The 27,293-nt window shown below is 40.0% G+C and overlaps 1 protein-coding gene across 3 annotated transcripts in view; it reads left to right on the top strand.

Annotated features, from left to right (window-relative positions):
* The window catches only part of DCDC2 (doublecortin domain containing 2), a 178,762-nt gene that overhangs the window by 145,971 nt on the left and 5,498 nt on the right, over nucleotides 1–27,293 (top strand). For all 3 annotated transcript variants that reach the window (XM_045847163.1, XM_045847162.1, XM_045847164.1), the window contains 2 exons: nucleotides 7,616–7,716; nucleotides 26,842–27,147. In XM_045847163.1, coding sequence (XP_045703119.1) covers nucleotides 7,616–7,716; nucleotides 26,842–27,147 — 407 coding nt within the window. The remainder of the gene's footprint in view (nucleotides 1–7,615; nucleotides 7,717–26,841; nucleotides 27,148–27,293) is intronic.

Genomic DNA, 27,293 nt, shown 5'->3' with positions numbered 1-27,293 from the left:
TTAAATAGCAACCTTAATTTCTTCTGCAACCTGCATTCACCTCTGCCATACAATGTAACATATTCCTAATTTCTGAGGATTAGGATGTAGACATCTTGGGTAGGGGCGAGGACCTGCTACTTTATCTACCACACAGAGTGAGTTGTTGATCCCTGTGTCTGTGTAGGTTGTACGTCAGTCTTCTTTCACTTTAACTCTCTTTATCCCCCTACTCATCCAGATGTTGTATTGCCAAGTGTGTCCTGATTGAGCCGAAAACTCCATAACAACATGAAGAATTAATGGACTGGGCTAGTGGCTTTAAATTCTGAGCTCCTTACATTCTACCTCATTCCAGCAAATATTTTGAATGTCTGTTCTTCATTCTTTCAACAGATACCTTTCAAACACCTGTGTGTTGAGTTACATACTGGGGATAGGACAGTGAACGATGAGGGCATGCTGCTCACCCTCCTGGAGCTTACTCCTTGGTGGAGACTGACAAATACTAAAACACCAAGGAAAATATCAGCTAATAAGATATACTAGGCAGAGAATTAAAACAGAGCAATATGGATGACTGGATGGCTACTAGAATTGGAACCAGGAGGGTTTTCCTGAGATCTGAATGACAAGGAACAACCAATCATGTAGAAAAGGGAGGGGGCATCCCAGGCAAAGAGTATAAGAAGGACAAAGCCATAAGACAGGAAGGAATTTTCTGTTGAAGAAACAGAACGGAGCTGGAGTTTAATGGTCTGAGGGAAAGTGTAATGAAATGAAGTACAAGAGGGAGGTAAGTGCCAGATCACATCTCTGTAAGCCCTGGTAAGAAGCTTGGAGTCTATGTATGAGGAATGACATTAGAGAGTTTCTAAATATTTTTAAAAATCTATTAATATCACTTGGCTACTACACAGAGGATGAATGACAAGATAGCAAAAGTGAAAATGAGACATTAATTTGTAAGCTGTTGCAAGTAGCCCAGCCAATAAATAATGATGATCAGACCACATTGATGGAGGAGATGGAAATGATATTTTCAGATTTGGGATATATTTAAAAGGAGATTGACTTGATAAGGCAGCAATGGAATATACGCAGGGAGTGAGAGTAAGATGGAAATAAGGGTAATTCCCATATTTCAGGATTGAGTGGTGGTGCCACTTCCTGGGATGGGAATATAGAGGATGAGGTTTAGGGTGGAGAACCAAAGTTCTATTTTGGCCATGTTGAGGTTGTGATGCCTGTTAGACGTACAAGTGGAGACATCAAGTTAGACAAGTGGATATATAAATTTGGGATCTATGCAGAGGCTGATATAGATTAAAGCATCATGGGCATATTGATGAGTTCAAACCATGATCTTGGTGAGATTATCAAGAAGAGTGTATAAGTAGTGAAGTAGACTCATGATGCAGTTCTGGGGTGATCCAACTCTTAGAAGTTGAACAGAGGAAGATGGCTTGACCAAGGAGACTGAGAAAAAGGAGCTGCTGAAACCAGGAGAGTAAAATAGAGAGATAGACAGAAACATGTGTACATGCACAAACACTGGGAGAGAGAGAGAGAGAGAGAGAGATTGCCTGTATTAAAAGCTGCTGAAAGATGGAGATTGAGTAAGATGTAAACATGAAGGTGACCTTTGTGGTTACTGCTCATTTTGACAGGAGCCGTCCTTGTGGGGTGCTGCCTCAGAAGTTGTATTAGAAAGTATGTGGGAAAGTATGTGAGTGAGGGATGGAGACAGTGATGCTAAAGCTAATTCCATGTTCCACTGGAGCTAAACCCCCTACCGCAGGTGGTACCTTCCCTGATGTGTTGTAGCTAGCATGTTTGAAGTATCTACAGTGATAACTACACAACCACTGCACATAACAATTTCCATTATGATCTAAACTCACCAATTTATGGTGCAAGTTTATTAGCAGTAATAATAAAGGAAAAGTGGTAAGGTTTTGAAGTGCTTAAATAATATTGCCCTTGATGAAAGACTTAATATTTTTGCATACTTCTTATGGAATCTATCCTTGCAAACAGGGGTTTTGAATTTTTAATGTTTTATCTTTGCCTTCTTCCTTGGAGTGTGTCCTTAGTTGCTCTTTACTATTTCACTGACGGAAGGGAAGCATCTTCTTATTGTATTGTTCAAATTATTTTCCATTGTAGTTTGGTCTTCTTGGCAACTCTTTGGCATTTAATAATTTTAATTTTGTGGTGTTAAGTCCTGCCTTGGAACTCTCATGCTGAATATTCACACCATTTTGAACATTCACCCTGGCTCACTGATCTTGGTCCTAGATGAAGTATGTACACATACAGGTTCTATTACAAGTAACACTTTTAAACAATGCCAAAAATTTGGTGTTTATGTAATGTTTTGTATATTAGGTTTTTAAAAACACACATCTTCCAGCGCGGGCTGCGAACCAAAGTGTCGCAGGTTCGATTCCCAGTCAGGGTACATGCCTGGGTTGCAGGCCATGAGCCCCAGCAACCGCACATTGATGTTTCTCTTTCTCTCTTTCTCCCTCCCTTCCCTCTCTAAAAATAAATAAATAAAATCTTAAAAAAAAACAAACAAACACACATCTTTTTAAAACCTGTTTGGTGGCTGACACTGTGCTAGGCACAGGACTTAAAAAGACAAAAGTTATGGCCTGTGCTCAAAGGGGCTTGTAGCGAAGGGGGCAGAACTGGTGCAAGAAGTCATTAAAACCAGAAATCATTAAAGGAGGTACATGTGACAGGGAAGTCATGCCTGGGGAAGCTAACAGTTCTGTTTAGTTGTGGGATGACGGATACCTGAGGCTGTTTTATGGAGCTGAATAGGGTTTGAAGCATGATAAGATGACTCCAACAGTCAGCCACCCAGTGATGAGGGTACAGCAGCAAACTAGATGTTGAGGGCAGAGGTGTGAGACAAACTACCATCACCATACCGTGACCCGCACATTCCTTGGTCATGATTGCACATGGGCTGCAACCAAAGTCTCTCTACGTGGTGAGAACGCTATGTGGTGAGGAGGGGTGACAGGATCGTCAGTGGGTGGAACAGCTCAGCACATGGGCATTGCAAGTATGGAGATGGTAGGGTACAGGACAGAGGGAAACCTGGGCTGGTGAGGTTTCTTTTGAGGAGATGTAGAAGGCACATTCAGTGACAAGGCTGAGGATTTATAAGAGTTAATTATCAGCCTGAAGGTCATATCAGGGAGAGCTAAACACTGGCAGAGTGTGTGAGTTGGAGGGTTGTACAGAGCATAAAGAAAGAAGGAAATCAATCCGTACGTGAGAAAGAGATTAAAACAGCAACTCGTCTTTGGTCTCCCTTCAATAAAAGTTTATTGAAGACTATGTGTTCAAGAATCATGCTTACTTTTGGGAAACAGGACTTGTAAGGCAGGAAAGAATGCATATGCATGTGGAAAGAGACATAGCGCGTGTCTCTGTGATCTTAACACAAGATGCTTAACCTGTAAAGTTCAACCTTTTCAGGTTTCCCAGAATGACCTTTACACAGCAGGTCATGATGTATACAATAATTCCTTTCTCAACATCATCAGTAGGTTCTTGGAACCTGTAACTTTAAGCAAAACAACATATAATAAAGTCAATTTTATTGAAGTCTTAACTGATAGAAAGAAGAGTTAGTTTCCTATGGCATATATCTAGCCACAAAAACATCACCAAACTTCTAAGTAAAGACCCTAAATACTTCTAATATTAAACATTGAAATAAATATGAGCTTTACATACTTTTAAGAAAGATGAGTGAAAACAAGTCAGATCATTATTTTCTATCCTACCGATTCTAGTTCCTGGCCTCAGGTGGCCAGAGCCTATCCCAGCAGGTCTGGATGCAAGGTGGGACCCATGTTGGACGAGATGTCCTTCCATCTCAGGGCCACTCATACACACCCACATTCAGATTGGGACCTTTAGACTCGCCAGTGAATCCAACATGCACATATGTGGGACGTGGGAGGAAACCAGAGTCTCTGGAGAAAACCCAGACATGGGAGAATGTGCAAACTCCACACAGACTTAGCTTTGAATTGTTATATTTTCCTCATCAACATTATAACAAAATGATGTTAAATGAAGTGATGTTATTCAAAGACCCACTGTATTTATGCTGGCCAGTGTGGCCTAGTGGTTGGAGCATCGTCCCCATAACTGAAAGGCTGTGGGTTTGATTCCCAGTCAGGGAACATACCTAGGTTGTGGGTACATCTCTGGTTTGTGTTAGTACAAAGGTAACCAATCGGCGCTTCTCTCACATCAATGTTTTTCTCTCTCTCCCTTCCTCTCACTCTTCCTCTGTCTCTCTCTCTAAAATGCCCTCAGGTAAGGATTAAAAAAAAAACCACTCCTCTATTTTTTTTATTATTCAGCATTGTACATTAATTACTGTATGGTACCACCATGTGCAGCAATTTATTATGTGTTAGAATAATATTAATTAACATGGGAAATGTTCCTGATGTGATTTTAAGGTAAAAAACCTTTAAAAATTATATACAGTATGATCCCAGTTTTATGAATGTGTATGTGTGTGTTTGGGTGGAGGAGAGAGGGGGAAAGAGAATGTCAGTTGTCACAATATTAGTCCTTACCTCTGGTTCATGAGATTAGAAGAATGTTTATTTTCTTCATCTTCCAAATTTTGTAAAATACTTACATATTATATAAACAACTTATAGTCAGACAGTGCTATTTAAAATATTTTTCCTAGTCATTCATATAACTATTTTAAAATTTATATAGTGTGTACAGTTAAAACATGAAATCCTAATAGGCTTTCTTCTACCACAAAGTAACTTTTTAGCTGTTCTTCCTTTTTTCTTCACCGTTTATTCCCATGAATTTCTTTCTGATCTCATTTCTGTCTCCGTGCTGCCGAGGATAATGGCTCGTGCATCTCAGTTCACTGCTGACTAAAACCTCCCCCACACCTCAGCCAAACCCTTTTATCTCTGTGTTCTCTGTCTGTGCCACTGTACACGGTGTTGGGCTTTGCTGATTGTGTCTCTTCTGTTTATATCCCGATGGTTGCCATTTTCCATTCCAGTGCCCTTTCAATTCCATTGTATTTGTGACTATCGATCTTATTCTTCTTTTCTGGTTAGAATGTTTATTCTAACACACATCTGCAAGCCACTCATAGCACTGCTAGGATACAGTTATTCATCTCATTGAATGTGGATATTTAAGAATATATTTTTTTGTATCAGTAGGTTTCTCTTTGTAGTGTCTTTGAAAGAAAGTACAATACTTGGATGCAAAAATGTCACCCATCAAAGTCTTGCATGTAGGTCAAAGCTACTGAATCCAACGTCTGTCTCTAAAGGTTAACTCAAGGAACGTTTTGTGGATAAGTGTGATTGTTATCTTCTAAGGCAATTTAGAAGGTAGAAATGAATGTCAGACATACCTAATTTTCCTTTTTAACCCATTCTGGAGGTAACAGTTAATAAATTGTACAACCCTTTCTGAAATTAGTTTATTCTGCCTCTGCACATTCTCAGCGTTAATGAACTCCACATGTGAATAAAACAATTTTTTTTTATTGTCTCTATTATTATTTCCTTGAATTCCAAGTTCCAGGATTTGATGGAGGGCCATGTATTGGCTTACCCTGTCCCTTTGACTCCAATTTTGTAGGCTTGGATTTGCCCCTTTCACTCTCCTCCTTTAGGACAGAGTGATTGTTATTTGACTCACATCTTGGTGTGTTCCTCCCAGTGCTTTGCTGAGAGCCTGAGCAAAGGCCTGTGTTGACTCTAGGCCCACACTTGTGAGAGCACCACCCCATTCTCTGCTTTGTTTTCTAAATCCCTTCTTCTGGTATCACTGAGCTCTTGGCTGCTGTTTCATTCTGGACTCATGTCCTCAGCTGTAAGACACAACAGAGTCAGGACGTAATCCTTAGCTATGCTTTGTGGGGCACATCCTTGGGGGTATGGTTAGTTGTAGAGATAATCCAGAATAGCTGCCACTGCTAAAGCCACCATTCAGTAATGATTTCATAGTACATCCTGTTATGTGGGTATATTTTCAGTTTACATGCACATGTAGGATGATTTAACTGAGACAATTCGAGTGAATGAAAAATCGCTTTGCTTAAGTATACAAGAGCTGATGGATGGAAAGAGAGAGTGAAAATACTTTGTTGGAGGAGAGGAAAATCCAGTGTGGGATTAAATGAATGTTGTAGATGATCTTCAACATGAATTCATCCTTGTGGATTAACGTAACATGCATAATCAGCTGTGAGAGTCTCTCTGCTATCCCTAGTTTTAAAAAAAGGAGGGTAGAGCAGCCATCATCCAATCAAGTTACAAAAAATGTAATTAAAAATGAATTTTTTTGTGTGAGAAACCAAAAGGAGTTCGGCTTTGCCTTCCTCCTCTCCATGCTCTCCTTCTTCTCCTCACCTGATGGACCCTTCCCAACCTCCACAGGGCCCGGCCTCGGCCCTTCCCTACGACAGCACTTGGTTGTGTCTGTGTCTCCGCTGGCTCAGGGGCCTGGAGGAGACTTCAGGGAACACTCTCCGTCTCGTTCCCTAGCTTGGAGTGTCACATTGTGCCTTCCTTAGAATTGGTCCTCAACAAATGTAAAAATATATTTTACATTTAATTAAGAATGATCTCATTCTTTAACAACACGAAGTGTTATTATGTGAAATGGGTTAATTGTGTTCTGGGAATAAGCTTTATTTAGAGGAATAGAGGAGGTTTTAAGACAAAAGATAAAAATGTATTTTGTAGACTACAGGGGTAATAAGTAGTATAATAGAGGCCCGAAAACAAGGCAAACTCTCCATCCCTGGAGATCCTTAAAAATTGGACCAAGAAAACTTCAGTGAGAGTGGCTGATGCATGAAATCTGTCTTGAGGCGAGTCAGCAGACATAATGACAAAGGGCCCAGTGAGTCTTTGATTCCTTGGCCTGAAGAAGAGAAGAGTGATGGGCAAGATGTTAAAACTACTTCAAATCTCTATTGTTGCTTCCATAGGAAAACAAGTCAGGGGAGCTTAGAGATCCAGGTTACGTTTACAGTTAGGGATTTTAAGACATAGATTGTGAAAATCCTATGGAAATCTTCAAAATAGAAGATCAACTTGTATGCGAAGTGGAGTCATCTCTGTGATTCTGTTGCAGTAAAAATATTTTATGTTACTCTGAACAGAGAGAATCATTCCAATACATTATATTCAGTGTATAGAATTCTCTTGGGAAAGAAAAACATATAAAAGTGGCATTTTAAGGCACTAAGCATCATCACTGTTTTAGGGATAAGAGGGAAGAACAGAGATGATAAGTGTGAAGTCCTTCCCATCCAAATAACTTGGCAGTGTTGTGCCATTAAATCAGAGCCAATGTACAGAAGGAGTGTGGGACAGACCCCTTCTCTGCGGGGTCAGCCTTGCTTTAGCCATTAGACCTTTCCCCGTGAACATGCAGAAGACTTGTGGGGAGAGGGCTACAAAACTCCTATCCATACAAAGGGCACCAGTGTACCTACTAAAAACAATCTTCCTCAGGTATTTGATTGTAATTTCTACATTCAGCCACATGATGTCACAATTGGATTTCAATTTCACTGTGTATTTGTCTCAAATAATAGATGAAGGCATTTTCAAAGCTGGAGCAGAGAGATCTGAAACACGGGGGGCAGCAGAAGTCCAAGAAGATGAAGATACTCAAGTTGAGATTCCAGTGGATCAGGTAATCACCATGCCTTTAAAAATATGTATACCAATTACCGCTATTTTTATTTCAAGTTTATGTTATCTGCTCTGTGCTGTTTCTGTGCACGTGGTGGTTAAACCTCTCAGGTGCAGTGTGACTGAAAACCTGAAAAACACAAAGAAACACCTTCAGTTCTTCCTGGTATTCCCACAAAGAATAGACATTTTCATGTAGTATTTTTAAATTATTACTATGAACAATGATATATATTTAATAAAGAACATTGAAGAATTTAGTGGATTGGCGTTAGGTATGAGATATAAAGAGGGAGAAAGCTTGATACAGAAAAAATAATATTGACTTGGGGTTTTATCTACAAAAAATGTCCTTCATTAGAGAAGCAGGGTTTTGTTGTTTAGTTTTGTTTTTAAAATATCATGGTATTTTCTCCTTTAGCCTCCTCGAAGTTGTGGTGGTTGGAATTCTGTCATAAAGTAATTGCTTATGTAAATGCAACTCAAATGTTTGCTGCGTGTGTATTGATTTTATTTCCTAGGCCAGCAGGACACTGCACGGTGTGTGTGTGTGTGTGTGTGTATGCGTGTGCGCATGTTTACACACATGTGCTATGGAAGGGACTGAGCAATATTAATTTTAGCTTAATGATGCCAGAAATAAATCAGTTAGACTTTTTCATACAATTCAACCAGGTTTCTTATAGTCCTGAGTGGAGGATGGGAGTGTAGGTGAAGAGGGAAAATCATAATCCCATACTCAAGGAAATGAGAGGTCACTAGGAATTGCCACTTTTTCTTTAACTACTGTGTGATGATTCCTTTTAAAAAGCAAGTTTCACAATCCAGCTCATTCCATAAATGACCTTCTCAGTTGTGTTTGCCATAACAGGGTGTCAGTGCAGTTGCTGCTTGATTATTCCACAGGCATTGTCTGTAAGCGTCACTGTCCTGATGGCAAACCTGGTGTGTCAATAGTTGCAGATTTCAAAAATCCAATTTATTATCCAGGATTAGCTACAACTAATAATTTCTTATAAATTCCAGTTATAGATATTTTTCCTGAGGTTAAATGGAATTTTAAGTCTCCTGAAACTGTAATTAAATATTGTAAGACAAAGAAGAGGTGTATATACCACAGCTAAGGGCTGCTGAAACCAAGACTAATTTATATTCCAAAGACAAAAAGCCAAATACCAAGAAAAAATCATAGCATTATTACCAAAAGAGAAATCTCTTTGTTAATCATTTAATGAGTTATGGAATCTGTGATAGGTATTTCTCTTCTGGTAAGTTTGATGATCACAAGGTAGGGTGGCTGGCAGGGGGCACTGATCACTGACCATAGCTGAGCAGCCTTGGACAAGTGTCCTCAGAACTGGATTTCTTGTTTGACTGGAGAGTGCTAACTTATTAAAGTACAAGTATGCCAGAGAGACTGATTAGACAGATTGGTGAAAGCTGAGCAATATCAACTAATTGATGTCATTTTGAAGGACATAAAACCAGGTAATAAAAGACCAGAATTATTTTCTTCGTTGACTCCCTGAGTAATAGAATTGGGATTGTCTAGCTCATGTGGTTGGCATGAGCGGCACATCTTGTCAGGGCTTAGAGTCACTCTCTGTGTGACATGGTGACCATTAGCTCTATGTCCTAAGCAGCTATTTATAAATATTGTGAAAAACCAAGTGAGAGTGTGGAGAAATTAGGGCCCATTATATTAACAGTAACAGTGGGGATGTGATCTCAATGGTGATCCTCATGGAACAATAGCTGCTGTTCATTAAGGACCTACTGAGTGCCAGGCACTGTAGTAGGCACTTTAATCTCATATAATTGTGGTGATAACCCTGTGAAATAGGTTTTATTATTATTTCTATTTTATTTAGAGGAAGAAGGTGAGCTTACATAGGGAGAATTAGTTGTCCAAGACTGTACTGTCAGATAAAGGGGCAGGTCTGTTTAACTTCAAAGCACTTGAGTGACATGGAGGAAGAGTATCAAATATGAAAAACAAAGTGAAATTAAAAAACAATTATTAACCCAGGGATCAAAATTTTTGTGTAAGAAAGGAAATGTAGTTATCTTATACAACTTGGCTCAGATACAAATGACACTTACACTTCCTTTCGGGCTATTCCTATTTAACTTCTTTGAGTTGGTCTCCTGTCACCAGAGGCAAACACAAGGCCCTCAGGCCGAATCCAGCCCTCCACCTTGTTTTATCCGCCCGGAACCTTGTTTCTACCCGGTGGCAGCACCGAGCTCCTTGCCCCTAGTTAAGGAGTAGTTACATTCACACAGTCCTAAAATGACATTTGGCCCTTTGAAGGCAATGGTGAGGCTGATGTGTCCCCCAGTGAAAATGAGTTTGACACCTCTGAATGGTTTATGCTGTAACTTCAATGAAGAAGGGTGTGTGGGGGGTTTGTATGTGTGTAAATGTCATGTGAAAATTGCCCAAGTAATTTAGCTGTGCCTGAAAAGCAGATAAACTTTTAGAAGTAAATATCAAGACCTCTGTTGGGACGCAGTTCTCTGCAGAGGTCTTGTGTTTATACCTTGTGAGCAGAGGTACTAATTGCCTTTGTTTTGGACTGCCTTTTTAAGTATAGTGAGTAGGCTTGGAAAACAAGGATAGTGACTTTCTCTGGAGTAATCATTCTCAGACAGAGGAGATTTGGGCAATTTCTGGGGACATTTTTGATTGATAGAGCTGAGGGAATCTAGTGGGTAAGCAGCCAGGGAAGCTGCAAAACATCCTGGTACCTGATAGCGCTCACACATACAAAATTACCCAGTCTAAACTGTCAGTAGTGCTGAGATTGAGAAATCTTGCTGCAAAAAAAGGTGAGGTTTGTTTATTGTCTACTATAATAAAGGTAATGTCTCCATATGGTTCAAAAGTCAGGCAGGTTCACTATCCATTATGGAATATTGGGTGCCATTGAATTGTATACTCAAACCTAGTTAAAATGGCAAATTTTATGTTTTGTATATTATACCACAATAAAAGTATTTGAGAACAAAAGATTTGGGCTCTCTAAGCATGGAGTTTTCCCCCTGAAGTGCAGACCACTGTCAAATCATCTAGCCCCTTCACGTTGCCCTGGAGAGTGGGGCCTTGGGGCTCGAGTTCAAGCAGTGATGCTCTCACTGCTGACCTTGCTGTGAGCAGTGCAGTCCTGTCTCTGACCCACAAGTCTGATGCCTTCTGCCAGCATCCATACCACTGTGGTAGGCCAGTGTGTTAGCTGGCAAGTGGGGTAAAATTTCAGACTTCAGTCCTCGCCAGCTTCCACTGGCATCAACTAGCACATGTGTGAGTGTGTGTAATCGGGCATTGTGGATAAATTCCACCCAAGAAAGAGTCTGAACTCTGTCCCAAGGTCGAGACTCTTTTTATTTTTTAGCGACAAGTTAATGATACTTTCCAAACTCATGGAAAACTGAAGAATGCCACACTCTTTGACATATTCAGAAAGGTCAAAACAAATATCTTTTCTCAGGGAAGAGTTTAGGTCTAATAAGAATTTGGTACTATTATTAGAGTACCACACACATCCCAAATCAATCTGGTTGTCCAAAAGCAGTGGGGCAGGTGCCTGACTCAGTAATACCTGCGGTTCTACCCTGGCACTGACGATTCATGTGACATCATGCTCTATTTATGAAATGTTGCTTTTCCAAGTTAAGGAAGCAAGAAATGAGCCTGTTCCATTATATTCATGTAGATTGCCCCTAATAAGTGAGGATTAGGAAGGGGAATTTACCATTTCAGAAAGAGTGGCAAATAAATACATATAAAATAGACAAATAAGCAATTATGTTTTAGATTTTGTGCCATTTGACTGAAGAGAGCACAAGATGGGGACGGTAACTTGACAGTCATTTGGGATTGTTTTATAGCACTCGCCGACAGTCTGCAGCTGACTTTGAGCAGTACAATAGTGAGAAGTGCTGAACGTCTCTATGCTAGTTTCATCAGATAGCACTTAAGTCAGTGTCGTGAGCACTGGAGCAGAGCAGTGAAAGCTTTTTTCTTTGTTTAATCGTAGGTTGTGATATCTATTGTTTTCTTATTTATTTAAAACTTCTTAATCTAAATTACACACATAATATTTTTAAAAGTCAACCAGTTCAACGAAGATGGTAACAGCAATGGTGACCTCCTGCTCCATTTCTCCCTACCTGGGTGCCTTCCCCACAGAGGTAACCTATTTGAACAATAAAGATCCTTTCAATTGGTGACATCTCAAATTTGACAAGATATATTTCCTGATTTTATTCTTCAAATTTAGATATTATTTACTAACTTTAATGGCTACGGAAGATGATTATTTAGATCTTCTACCAACTCTTTCCCATCCTCCCTCCCCAAATAAGGCCACATGAACAAAAAACCTCACACACATGCCTTTCCCCTTCTTTCTTTGCATTATAATTTCATAATAATTTTTGGCTAAGTCAGTATTTAAACTATACATTATTTTTGCTATGTAAGAACAGTATTATTCTTTGCTGAGCATAGAATAGTATAGTATGGTATACTCTGGATACATTTCCTTTCTTGCATAACCCTTTATTCCTCCTCCCTATTGTAGTATTTTTAAAAATTATTTGCTTAGTTTATGTGTGTGTGTGTGTGTGTGTGTGTGTGTGTGTGTAGTTATTACCTTGCCATTTCCAAACTCTGCCAGAACTGCAGATCTCCTCTTGGCATACTCAGGCATATGTAGTGATACTGAAATCTGTTTCATCTTTTAAGCCCTTCAATCACCTGCCTCAAGCTGGTTAATTGTTCTGTAGATCTGCTTTTCAGGGTTATCCTTGTATTTTTCTTCACCATTATTTCAGGAATTTCCTTTGTTTCCCAGTGGATGGACCCTCTATTTCTCGGATTCTTACTCTTTGTTGGTTCCACCTTCATGGAAGACACAATTTGTTTGAACTTTGCATGTCTGAAAATATCTCTTTTTTTCTTTTCTTTTTTTTTTTTTTGAAGACTTTATTTATTTATTTTTAGAGAGGGAAGGGAGGGAGAGAGAGAGAGAGAGACAGAAACTTCAATGTGCGGTTGCTGGGGGTTATGGCCTGCAACCCAGGCATGTACCCTGGCTGGGAATCGAACCTGGGACACTTTGGTTCCCAGCCCACACTCAATCCACTGAGCTACGCCAGCCAGGCCTTCTTTTTTTCTATTCAAACTTAACTATAAGTATGACAAGGTATAAAACTCTAGGTTAGATATCACTTCTCTCAGAAATGTTAAAGTGTTGCTCAGTTGTCCTTCTCATCTACAATGGCAATTGGGAAAGTTTTGTGCCATTCTGTCTCTTGAGCCCTCAAAAAATAACTGCTTTTCACTATCTGGAAGCCTTTAGGCCCTTGTCTTTGGTATTTTGAAAATTTCCAAACTTGTGCCTTGGTGCAAGTTTTTTGCTTATAGGACTGCATGTATAATGAGCTTTTTTATTATTGAGAAAAATTGAATGATGTCTTTGATAACTTTCTTCTTTTTATTTCTCTCTTTCTGAAACAACAAGCACTTGGATATAGGCCCTTCTGGACTCATCCTATACTTGCTTCTCTTACTTTTCATCTCTATGGATATTTTTTCTATTTCTCAACTTTTTTTAAAATTCAAAAACCTCAGTGTTTATCTTCCATATGTTGATTTTTCCAGTCATTATATTTTTAATTTCTAAGAGCTCTTTTATATTCTCTGAATATTCCTTTTTATAGCATCCTATTCTTGTTTTTTTTTTGGATGTGATATCATGCCTTATCTTTACAAAGATTGATCTATTATTTTAAGCTTTCTTTTTTACATATTGTTTTCGTTTCTTCTGAGTTTCTTTTTTCTTTCTATGTTTTGATGTCCATCTCCACGTTAGGGGATTTCCATGCCTGTCTGGTTAGTTTTAAAAAAAATTGAAATTTATTTGTCATGTAACATGAAATGAATTTGAACTCTGTATCTGGTTAGATTTTAGCATGAAGCAGTAGAGACACTGTGTGTGCATAGGCAGAGCTCATCAGGTTGGGGGAATCTCACAGCAGGGTGATTGGTTTTTGCCACTTGGTTGGTAGACCTCCAGTTTCAGTATCAGTATTTAGAGGGGTATCAGAAAGGAGTGAGAAAAAAAAACACCACATTTGTTCAATCTTCGGTGTTTAACCAGAAATCACTTTCACACTAATTCATCTTCCTAGAACTTACACAGGGGATGGCAAATGGGCAGTGTGTGACCAGATCTCCTGCGAGAGAGTCTTCTTTGGCTTGCACAGGGCTTATGATTCATGAATCTCTTTAGCAGGCTGTGTACTCCTCAGTTCACCATGGACCGCAGCATTCCCTGTTATCAAACACCTGTCCTGAAATCACACTTGTGTTATTTTCCCAGCCTTGGGGGGCATTTGAGTTTGTGATTACTGCTCTACACATAGAACACATAGTGCCATTTTTAAAAATCTGCAGCTTAGAGGTTATATAACCAGAAACAGGAGGTTTGAAATCCAAATATGCCCATTGACATAGTTTTGTTCTCCATGCCCTGGTCTCATCACTTGCTGCTACTTATGGAGAGTCAGCGGTCACTTACAGCTTCTCTCATGAAAGGCAAGCTAAATGGAGAGCTTACTTGTATTACTTTCTCATATGTATTGGAATACACAGAAAGACAAAGGAATCCACTTCCTCTGTCAGACCCCTAACTCTGTTTCAATGAAATGTATTAAAATAAGAATTATAGGATATTTAGAACCAGAAGGGAAGCTGGTTCAAATTCCTTGCTTCACCATTGAAGAAACAAAGCTCCATAGTGAGGAAGGCCATTTTCCCACAGTGATAGCTGTTGATGAGGAAGTCTGTACAGGCGTGCAGGGCTCCTGGCTTCCAGTCTGGTACTCTTTCTGATCACCTCAAGGAGGGAAGTGAGGAGGTTAGGGACTTACTATCCTACCTACACACAGCAACATATCCCGTCTGTGTAGAGGGCCACTCGGCCTTTACTGCCTTCCCTGAACTGCAAGGAGTGACGCGCGAACAGTGCTGCCACCAGTCTTTATTTTCTAGTCATAGCCTTTCAGTGAATCATACTCATGTTTGGTGCTGTAAGCATCACACACAGCTGGAAGAGTGGAGGTGAGGATGCTCTTGCTTCTTAGTTTCTGTGTAAATCATCAGGATTTGTGTGACATCATGATTGTAGGTTTATGATTAATTGGTAGAAATGATATTCAATATTAAACTGTAGTCTTCAGGGAATTTTGATGTAAGTGAAAGAAAATCAGTGTTTACTTCTAAAGTGAGAAAACTTAATGGGGATTTTTTTCCTAATGACTAAATATCCCCTTGCTATCTAATTTAAGTCTCCAATGTATTATATCTTCTCATATGTGTGCTGCAGGAACTTGTGGAGCTTGAAAGGGCCTGGGTGAGCTAGCTCTCAGCACGTAGCTGGCCCGAGCGTCACGTTACTTGTGCCTTTACAGAGTCACAGCCTCACTTTCTGTAGGTTATCACACTTCGAACCGTACATAAACCTTTCTTCCCCTCTGTGAAAGTAAGTCTCTGCAAGCTGAAAGCAGGAAGCAGTACTTGGCAATAATGAAAAATTGAAACAGATTATTTCAAAACACCTCATTGCAATTGGGTAGGAGATGATTTTAGTTTCCATGGGGACAGAAATAAAAACAAGTGCAGTAACTTCCGTACTTTCAACAACTGTGTCATAAAATCCACCTCAACACTTTCCACCCAAACCCTGTAATGTTCTCACTCTTACCAGATTTCAAGTATAGCAAATGTTACACAGAGAAGTGGACATCTAAAGTAGTCTTGTGGTTTGGGGGACAGTTCTGAGCTCCAGTTTCTAGGTCCAGGGAGGAAGACCTGCTAGGTGGGAATGGAGGGGTGGGGTGGTTAAGCAGGATATCTTGACTGGAAAGTTTGAACTTGAGCCATTATTTCAGATAGCAAAGGTCTTAAATATTAAAATACATTACTCAGGGAATTCTGATGTAAATATAAGAAACATTGACATGTACTTTAACATGGGCAGGACATCGGCTGTAGTTTGTGTTTACATGCCTTTTCCATTTCTAATTTTTGGGGCTGCTGTTACTGTCAGGGGTGTGAGCTTAAAGTGTAAATCATTTGAGCAGCTCCATCTGTCTGTGAAAATACCTTCAAATAACTGATGCTTTTGATATTTTATGGCTTATTTCCATATTCCATCTTCTCGTATCAGTCAGGAATCCTGAGTTCATCTCAGTAACTACACACATATTCTCTAGAAAAACTGAATACTTAAGGTTTCCCCTGAGCCATCCCTGCAAGGATGTAGCCAGCGATAATAGCTACCAGACTTTTTCTGTCTTGCCATACAAATCAACTGTTTTCTCAGAGGGTTCGTCACAAAATAAATAGTAAGATATACAAGTAGGCAAACTCAGGCAAAGACATCTGAAATGCCAATGTTGTTGTTAAAGAGAAAATCTGCTGTCACTTTTCTAATACATATTAATAGCAATTGCTTGTGATAAATAAAAGTCTCAAAAAAGGAAAAGACTTCATAGAGGTCTTATGAAAACCTCTCTTTAAGGGTACATAGTACCTGTAATTGTACATATGTGTAAAATGTCCGTTAATTTGGTTGTGCTCTGATGTTCTTGATGTTAGAGAGGCAGTGAGGCTGGAATCATCTAGATGACTTCTGCAATCATTATTTTGCTATTATGTACTTCAGTTTATGTGGCGGATACCGTCCTGCAGTATCCATCTTGGCTGTGGATGCCCGTCGAAACACGAGAAAAAACATACACAGAGACAACTAGGTCCTGTGGGGAAATAGGAACAGAAGGGCCACTCTCTCTAGTGGAGAGTACACCATATCTCTTCCCAAGCAGATTTTTATTGAGAATACAGACTTAGTTTGTGGATTTACAGTCTGGCAGAAAAGATCAAAAGAAGTAGGTGACTTACAAAGGTGCGGACAGAACCCCCACTGTGATTCCGGGTAAAGTTTGGGGTTTTATCTAACTGGGCTCAAAGGGCAGTTTTGGTTTCCCGTCTGTGCCTTCAAATTCTAATCTAATAACATCCTCCAGCAAACAGATCTCACAGGATTTTGCATATTCTGTGTCCCAGGCCTGATTACCCCAGGGGTCTGCTGTTTCTGGTTTGGGCTGCGCCACCCCTGCTAGCCTGAGTTAACAGAGAAGACAAAGGCAGCCAGGAGACTTGGATTTCTCACAAGGACTCAGGCTTTGACAAAGCCGAAGGGTCAGGGGTTGATGTCCATCACCCCTTCATATCCACAGCCCCAAGTCTCTTCCCTTAGGGCATTCTCACGTGATCGTGTCTGTCTTAGATTCATTCTTTCTTAGAAAATTGTTACCCATCATTGACTGCTGATCATCCAAGGGAGCCAGGCATTAGAACAGGCAGTGTCCATGCCAGGGAAATAAGTTTTGTCTCCTTAGTGGCTTCTGGTTCAGAGGTCTTTCACTCAGCCTAAGTCATGGGGGGTTACAACTTCCTGAGACCAGGCAGGGTGGTCCCCAACAAGTTTAGTAAGTATATAGGACAGAATATAATGGATACCCCTTCTTGATTCCAGTGGAACACAAGAGTTGTTCTTCCTGTAGAATGTAGTATTCCACAATTACTCAGAGGCATGAGCTACTCCTGAAATGCCAGAAGATGTATATATTCTTTGGAGAAATGATTTCTACCTGAAAATTGGTTCTCCTTAAATTATAGTCACAAACTAGCCAAAATTTGACAGTCAGGGCAGAAGACTTTAAGCATAGGTAAAAATATCTTCCTGATTTATTGTCTCTGCAATGATATGTTTCTGTTTTGTAACATGAGTCTTAATAAACGGTGACATGGTGATGGACTTAGAGTAAATCTAATAGTCCTGTCTTTACGGCCAAACATCATTCTGTCAACAATTAATCCTATTTTCTTCCAGTTTTCAATAAAATTTAAATTTTTAGATAAAAATTCAATCTTCATTTAAAGAGGGATTATTTTAAGGCATTACTACAATTAGAAATTTTAAGCAAGAATGCTTTTTTGAAGTGGCATTTTTATGACCATCTTATTTTACACGTGGTTTAGAGCTTTGCTGTGCAAAGGGTCATCTGGGAATGTGTTGGAAATGCAGAGGCTTGGAGTTGCTGACTCAGTATCCTCATTTAACAAGATCCCCAGGTGAGGGAGAAGCACTGGCTGAGAGGACACTAGCTGGGAGGAACTATTTAGCATCATATTGAGTCGGGGGTATTGCTCTATACCTTATCTCAAGAAAAGAGTTATTATACTCCAGTGATCAAAAAGGAATTCCTGTTCCTCTCTCAAATTTGGACAAGTCAGTGGGATTTGGGAGAAGTTTATGCCTTTTTCTTTATCTGTGAATTTGGATAATAACAGTTTTTACCTCAAATAATTGTAAGGTTAGTTTAAATATGATTATGCATACGAGGTACATACAACATAATACCATGTATTACCTGGAGAGTGTGCAAAAATGTGAGCCTGTCATTATCATCTATATGTTCCCCAGGGCACATGTTATGCTGGCTTTTATCTGTGGGAGGTACTTTTGTGTTTAATTCAAGACATCAAATAACACAGTGTCATGGTAAATACGGTGACAGACCTGAAGACGAATATGAAGGAGCCCTTGTCTGTAGAAGTTTCTATAGAGCCAAGGTTGATATCTCCCCATTATTTCATAATTATTCCAAACATTGTTTGTAGTGTCTACTTGATAGCAATCCACATGCACCATTTTCTTACCACACCTAAATAAAGAAGAACCATACACTGTGATTAGAGTGTGCTAGAGAAACCTGACAGGTGTGATGAGGGCACGGTTGACTGACGGAGTCAGGAAGGCTTACTGGAGAAGGGAAGGTACAAGTAACAGAGGGGAAGGAGAGCATTCTGGGTGCAGGGGAAGCGGCCAGGACACTTTCCAGCTTCTTCCACAGAGGATGCGCACCCGCCCTGCCTCTTCCTGCAGCACTGCTGTCATGGAGAGGAGGGCTGGGTTTGGCCTTCCTGCTCTGCCATATTCAGACAGCCCTCTCACCTTTATGAGGAACCTGACTTCCCTAGGCTGTGCCAAAGGGCTTTTTAAGGAAATAGCGGGGAGGGAAGACAGAGGGAGAGAGAGGAAATAATATGCATATAAATGTGAATGTGTGTGGGGGAGACAGAAGACAATGGTAGGGGTTTGAAGGCCTGCCATAACAAAATATCACAGACTGGGTGGTTTAAACAGTAGAAATTTATTTTCTCATAGTTCTGGCAGCTAGAAATCTGAGATCAAGATGTCATCAAAGTAGGTTTCTTTTAAAATCTCTGTCCCTGGCTTCCAGATGGCATCCTCTTCCTATGTCTCCCCATTGTCTTTACTCTGTACAGGTTGTGTTCTAATCTCTTTTTCTTATCAGAACATCAGTCATTGCAGATTAGGGCCTACTCTAATGACCTCATTTTTAACTTAATTACCTCTTTAAAGTCACAGTCTGAGGTACTTACAGGGAGTTAGGACTGCAACATACAAACTTTGAAGGGATGCAATTCAGGCCTAAACAATGAGAAAATGGGGTTTGTCTCTGATTTGATGCTGCCTAATAAGTCAGAAAATAATAGTCAGGAAACAGTGTTTTTTATGTCTGTAATAAAAATTGGCAGCAACTAGTACCAAAGGGAGAAGCAGAGACTTGGAACCCAGCTCAACCAGGCCAGTCCCTCTGCCTTGTCAGTCAATTAATCATGTATTGTGGGCAGGGGTGGTGGTGGTGGTGGTGCTTTTTAAGTGACTGGTTTCCATGATGCCCAGATTATAAACTACCAGGACCACTGTCTTTCTATTGGAACTTTTGTTTATTTAATTTTTTATGACATAAATGAAAGATGTTGTCACCTACTGGTCATATACCCCTTTGGCAAGTTGCTTAATTTTCTTCAGGCTCAAATTCCCACTCATCATGCCTGCCCTACTACTTGGCAAGTTATAAAGAGAAAATAGATATGGCAGTGCTTTCAGAAGCATAATGTGCTGCCTAAATGTCTGTCATTATTATACCCCTGACTGGCTACTGCCAACCTGTCATTCCAACTGAAGACAGTTGTGTCTTACTTAAGTCCATATACTAATTTATGTAAATCAACCTTGTTTGGTATCTCTTCTCTGGCACATTTGTATTCCTTTTAAGAATAGATAGCAGTTCAGAGAGAAAAAAAACTATTGGGTGTTAAATTTGTTGTGAAAATACATGCTAGGGAACTCAGAAGCCAAGAATAAACATAAGACCAGTGATGATTAGTTTTGATGATTAGTTTACGTGAATCACACCTAACAGTCTAATGGACCAGAAGGTGAACATCAGCATGTGTTTTAACTGTGTTAACTAATAAGGACAAGATAGTTGTTAAGTGTCTTGATACCATTTTTTGTCTGTTTTCATGAACTATAGAAGGGATAGTATTTTAACTGGCCCACTAGTTTACAATTTCATTAGTACAAATCCTGCATTATAATGTTTTATCAGACAACCTCTCAGCTCTTTCTATTCAATAGCAAGAAGAATGGCATGACAACAATAATAAACATATATTCGAGTATATATAGCTTGTTTGGTTTACAGTTGTCTTCTATGTTCATGGTCTCATTTGGGCCTTACTATAGTCCTGTGAGGTCATTATTATTATCCTCAAATTCCAAAGGGGATTCTGAGACCAGGTGAGGTGAATTCTCTGACCTGAAGCTGTAGCATAACCACCAGACTATAGGTGACTCATCCTGCACAGTATAAAGTTTGCATCGCCAGTTGATGTCCCCATTGCAGAAAACCTCAGAAGACATATCTTGCTCAGGAAAAAAAAACCTGCCAAGTGATTTTCCTTGAGCATGAACACAGCCTCTTGGGACCACATGAGAAGTGGCTGCTGCAAGGAGGAGAGGCGAAGTCATGTGCAGGAGCCCTGCTTCCCTGCACTATAGAAGGATGGTCAGTGCAGATGGATGCTGGAAGAGGCTCTTTTTCTTCTTGTTTCTCTTCCTCCTTCCTCGTTCCCTCAAACTGAATTTGTAATTCCTTACTCTTACTTTTTCCTCTGATACCCCTGCTCCTTTCTCTATATAAATTGTTAACATGAGGATCTATGTGAGGCTCCTTGAGGCGGGGTGGAACATGGACTGCTGTGCACGTGACAGCCTTTGCTCCAAGAGCTAACACTGGTGTCACTCCAGCTGTGACTGTCGCCACTTTGCTGGGCACTCAGGCAAGTTCAGCCAGATGGGAAGAGGATGAGAAATACTTGGGAATTTTGAAGAAATGGAAAATTTTTTTTCTGGGGGTAGAAAGGGGAGTGGAAACCCATTATTAAAACAGAATGTAGCTATGTAATACGTATTTTTCTAGCACTTTCTATATTTCAATTCAAAGTAAGCTGATTTCTTAAATTTCTTTGTTAGTTCCATTCAGCTTCCTCATTTATTCAACACTACCATTGACCTACTACCAAAAATCACACATTTTGTGAAGGGAAGCTTTTTATACTAGAGGCAAGTAAGGTGGCTGTCAGGAGTCAGATTGTGGAGTAAAACAGGGAAATAACCCTAGGTCCCTAACTTAAGGGACACATTCTTTGGATGCCTTAGCAGACACAGAGAGGTAGCCAGATAAATAAGTAAGTACTTGATAGTCAAAAGTTTGGATATATAGCTTTTAAAAAATTGAAGTAACACTTTCATAACAAAATGAACCATTAATCATTGTTAAATATACGATTAGGTGGCATTCAGTGCATTCACAATGTTGCGCAACTATTACTTCTATCTAGTGCCAAGACATTTCATCACCCAAAAGGAAGCCTCATACCTGTTCAGCAGTCACTTTCCATTCTTCCTCTCTCCTCTCCCCTCTCCCCAAGCCTGGCAACCACTAATCTGCTTTTTGTCTTTACAGATTTACCTATTCTGAATGTTTTATAGAAATTAAACCATACAATATGTGATTTTCTGTGTCTGTCTTTGCATATAGCTCTTTAGCTCATGGCCGGGCTCTCAGGACAGAGCTGTTCTAGCTGTGAAATATGAGGAGCATAGTCTTGCTGGTGGCCTTCAAAGAATCCCATTCGCCTGAGTGAATCCTCCTTTGTGAGAGTTCTAGTGCCAGGGCTGGGTGTCAGTTCTGGGTTGTGGGAGGGGTACCAGGTTCCCCTTCAATGGTTTTTCTATAGCAAGAAAAGAAGGAAGGGGATTGAGGAAGTGTGCAAGTCACTCACTTTGCCTCTTGTATTTTTCTTTATCCTAAGGAATAGCTCCCTTCCAACATGGACACCCACCTTCTTGTAGAGGAAGGCTTTTTTTCTTCTTTGCAGGCCCTCACGATGGTACAGATTTTATCTATGTGTGTGTGCATGGATGTAAAAACCAGTGTTCCTTCTGGGGATGATTTGATTGATGTATACACTGAAAACATCTTTAATAATTTAATGCCTACTTCAAAGGATATTACACCAAAAAGCACATTGCTTTTCATTTATTCATTACAGATCTGTCATAGCAGCATTTTTGCCCTGAATTGTAGTGTCATAGTAATAATAAATTTTGTTTTACACTCAGTATATTTTAAAGGACTATAAGCCTTTTAACTAATGTTACTGTCTTATTTAAATTGATCAAATTGGTATTTCAGCACCACGATCTTGCATTTCTTGAAGCTGAGCTAACTAGATGTGGATTCATTTGATGACTACTGCAGTAGCTGTGCTCACAGAAGTAAAGGGGTGGAAACGTAACCCTGCTTGTTTGTGGTGGCGGTGGTAATAAGAGTGAAGAGAGCAGAGCCTGAATATGGGGCTTTGCATCTCCTTCCCCTTCAGAAGAGATTAGAGCATTTGCCAGCCCTTTGCATTAAAAGGAGAAAAAAAGTAAATGTATTTGGGAATTGGGAGTGGTGAAGAAAGGGGTAAGATAGGAAATACAAACTAAAAGCCAATGCACATTTTGCAGCTTACAGGTATAAATCCAGATGTCAAGAAAGGAAAACAGACCTTTTCTCATTTAGAAAAGAGGTAGTCAGTCACCTTACCAGAGTTTAGCAAGCCCTTGTAATATATTCCCAGAGAGTCAAGGAATATATCCAGATTTTCAAATGATTACAACAAATTTTTAGGGTTTTTCTTTGAATATTTTATTAGGAAAATATAACCTGTCTTTAAATCGAAACTAAAAGTTGCCCTGAATAGGGAAGTGTAGGCACAGTAAGGATTATAACAATTTTAGGAGAGTGATCTACATTTATCCAATTCTCAGAGATAATTTAAAAAGAAATCTTATTGGTCGTTAGTGCTGTAGTATTTCTGATTTTTTTAAAATGTACTGCTCCACGTACTCTGCCTAACAAACCTGGTATTGTGTCCTCCCTAAAGTAGTGCTGCTGGCTGCAGATGTCACATTTCCAACCACTGAAAGTACACCTGAGTGTGCTTACATGGCAATGAGGTGACATAGTGTCATCTGTGATTTGTGTAAGGGAGAATACTGGGACTTTGGGGCAGAACTGCCTCAGGGTCAGATCCCAGCCCTGCTTGTTTCCCTATGTGATGCCAGAAGTGTTGAGCCATCCCTCATGGTCCTTGTTTGTGAAGTGGGTATTAGAAGCATGCTTCGTAGGTTTACTGCGAAGGTTGCATGAAATGATGAGCACTGAGCATGACCTTCGTTCGGCACAGACAGGTGATGAGTATGCCTCTTGTCTATTATCTTCACCCACAAACACCATTCATACCAGGTGTTGGAAGTCTCAGTGACCAGACGTGAGAGCAGGCAGCAGGCTGCCACATCCCACCTTGGATGCCCCTTTCCTGACACGTGCCCTTACTGCTTCTCCCCTTGTGCCCTGTTATAGCACAGTTGTTACCGCACTGCTCTGAGCTCTCTGTTGTCACAGATGTTGTGTTTGTCTCCTAATGCCCAGCATCTGGGGTACAGCTTAGCACAAACCAGTGCTCTAGGCCCATCTGCTCAAGTCATGGTGGCTGAGAAGCCCCCAAATGTCTGCTAGGGTCCCCTGGTGAGTGTCCCCTAAATCCCTCAGAGCCACCAGGAAGGGACCTTGCTGTCTCTGGGTCTTCTCCTGGCATCCTCTGACATGCTAGTGAGGAGCCACCCACAGTGATTCTCTGACTGGGCTCCCCATTCTAGCCCACTCCCATCTGGAGTCCCCTCCCTGACTTCGTGTCTTATTGTGGAAGGTCTCCGACTTCCTGGTGCTATTTCCTTTCCTGCCCCCCAGAAGCCTTTGCTCCTCAGTGGTGTCTGACCCAGAACATTCAATCAATTCTGTTTTTATAATGACAGTACCCTCCCTTTTCTTTGCCAAACTCCTCTGCTCCTGACTTAAAGTGTGTCTGCTTCAAGGTGTGGTCACATTTATTCCTATAGAGTAGGGGTGGGACATGGGTGTATAGATCGGGATATACTGTTTTCTTTATTTTGCTTTATTTTTTATTGTGTTTTTCCATTACCATTTATCTTCCTTAAAACCTCATCCCCCCTGCAGTTACCTCACTGTTGTCCATGTTCATGAGTACTTTTTGCTTTTTGCTTAATCCCTCCACCCCCAACCTCCCCCCCATAGTTGTCATCTTGCTCTCTTTTATGAGTCTGTCTCTATTTTGTTTGTTACTTCAGTTTGTTCATTAGATTCCACATGTGAGTGAAAGCATATGGTATTTGTCTTTCTCCAAGTGGCTTATTTCACTTAGCATAATGTTCTCCAGGTCCATCCATGCTGTCACAAAGGGTAAAATTTTCTTCTCTTTTATGGCCGAGTAGTATTTCATTGGGTAAATGTCCCATAGTTGTTTTATCCACTCATCTATGGATGGATACTTGGGCTACTTCCATATGTTGGTGATTGTAGATAATGCTGCCATGAACATAGGGGGTGCTTCTCTTTTTTTGAATTAGTGTTTTGGGTTCCTTCAGATATATTCCCAGAGGTGGGATTGCTAGGTCAAAAGGCAAATCTATTTTTAATTTTTTGAGGTATCTCTATACTGTTTTCCACAGTACCGCACCAATCTGCCTTCTCACCAACAGTGAAAAAGTCTTTCCCTTTCTCCACATCTTTGCCAGTAGTTGTTGCTTGTTGATTTATTGATGATAGTCATTCTGACTAGTGTAAGGTGACATTTCATTGTGGCTTTAATTTTCATTTATCTGATGATGAGTGACATTGAGCATCTTTTCATATGTCTATTGGCCATCTGAGGAATATACTCTTTTTAATTCTGGGATATTTTCTCATCTTTATTCATTTAGGTCTTAGGCATAAAACCCAGAAATCCTCAGCAGCAGTGTGGGTTACATTTCATGAATCTCTTGTCTTTCTGTGCCATCTGGCAGATCTACTTCCGTTCTGCCTTAGCTTCTGCCCAGCATTTGGCCTTCCCAAGGGCCTTGCCCTGGTCAGCACACTTAGGCATGGCCAGGGCCCTACCTATACTGTTTGACATTAAGCATCTGAATGAAAATTTGAAAGATCAGCCTCACTGTACTATTATTAATCTGCATGATGACAAACTCCATGTTTTTGGAATATCTTAAAAGCAAGTATTTTCCCCTTAATTTTAAAAAGTGCATCTTTGATATCATGTAATCAAATTTAAGACTTTATTCTTGACAGAATATAGGAATTCATGGTTCAACTTTTTCTTCTTCAAAATAATGTTGTGTGGAATTTTATCCTGAATTTTCAGTTTATTTCTTTACTTCTAAAACTGAAAGCTTATGTTAACTCATTATGTAAACTGTTAAGACCATTAAGAGTTCCATAACAAGTATTTGGGTAGTGAGAAGAGAACGGACTTTCAGAGCTGGAGGGGAAGTCAAGGTTAATTGTGTTTGAAACCCTCATTTCACAGATGCCAGAGGATTAAGCAATCTTTCCAACATCAGACAGCTGGAAAGAGGCAGGTCTGCAGTCCAAACATTCTATGTTTTTTCGAAATAGCCTAGAAACTGCCCCCGCCCAAAAAAACCCCCTATTATTTTATTGGGTAATCTTGAAATATAATAGCTCCAGGAAAGAATGTATCATAACAAATGGGAAGGGATTTTAATGTGCTTTTTTTTTTCTTTAAGGATTTGTGATGTGCCAGGCACTGTATATAACTTGTTTCATTTGGTCCCCATGGAAGTTTTATTGTATTTCCATTTTATAAGCGGGAATCTGAAACTCACAGGAGTTAGGTAAAGCCAGTAAGTGCCTGGCTGGGACTTGACCCTGAGTCTTTCTCCCTCCAAAGTCTTGGCTCTAGAACTCAGCCTCCTGCTCTCTTTTAAAGAGGGCTTACATGCATCCAAATAACAGTATAATTATGCCTAATTATACTTTTTAAAATACTCAAGCATTTATTATTTTTATACACCAGACTAACAGTTTCTCAGTCTCATATTTGCATAACAATCAGTTTTGGTATTTGGAAGTATACTGTCAACTTTCTTGAGCATTGTGTAGAAAAGTGTCCACATCTGGCGCTAGAAAATCTGGTGGGTTCACATCCTGGTGCCATTACCATTGCCTCTTTATTTAGAGATATAAATACACATCAGGCACCAGTGGTGAGGATATTCTCTCCACCAAAAATTTCTCTTACTTCCTCCTCTGGGTCAGACACTCCACTGACCGTCAGCAAGGACCTTGCAGTATAGATTTCTCTCTGCCATGGGGGTTAAGAGCATTGGTTTTGGAGTCACATGCTTAGTTCTAATTCTGGCCATTCCATTTAGAAACAGTGGGATCTTGAATTAGATATTTGATTTGTTTGTACCTTAGTTTTGCCACCTGTGGAATAGGAATAAATACCAGCCTCACTGGAATGTTGTGAGTGAGGATTAAATGAGAATACATGTATGAAGACTGGTGTTCATTAGGCACTCGGTCAAGGTTAACACAATATATACAGTAAAGTATTAAGCAAATGTGAGGAAGTTTTACATAATAGTTATTATGTTATAGTCAAGTAAACTAAACATTATTATAACATGCAGAAAATGTCTGTCACACTTCTTATTGTAACCCATTATTCCTTTTGATCCATCAGAGGCTAGCAGAAATAGTAGATGAGGAAGAAGATGGAGAGAAAGAAAGCAAGGATGCAGAAAAGAAGGAAGAGTTTTCAGGAATGAATGGTGAAGTTGAAGAGGAAGGAAGTGGGGAGGCTACAGCTGCCTCTGAGAAGGCCGAGGAGATGCCGGAGCACCAGGATGAGCAGGGAGGCCCTGAGCGTGTCAGTGGAGGCACAGATGAAGAAAATGGTGAGGAACTGGATCAGGTCAATAATGAGCTTCAAGAGGCAGTGGAGGAGGAAATAAAGTCTCAAGGAGCGCCTGGCAATGAACAAGAAGAGGTATTTCTTTTCTTTTTTTTTTTTTTTAAGATCTTATTTATTTTTAGAGAGAGAGGAAGAAAGGGAGAAAGAGAGGGAGAGAAATATCAATGTGTAGTTGCCTCTCACATGCCCCTTACCGGGGACCTGGCCTGCAACCCAGGCAT

Source organism: Phyllostomus hastatus, unplaced genomic scaffold (genome assembly GCF_019186645.2).
Source record: "Phyllostomus hastatus isolate PE091 unplaced genomic scaffold, TTU_PhHast_1.1 phas_contig_524, whole genome shotgun sequence".
Lineage (NCBI taxonomy): Eukaryota > Metazoa > Chordata > Mammalia > Chiroptera > Phyllostomidae > Phyllostomus > Phyllostomus hastatus.
This window is presented reverse-complemented; position numbering and strand designations above follow the sequence as displayed.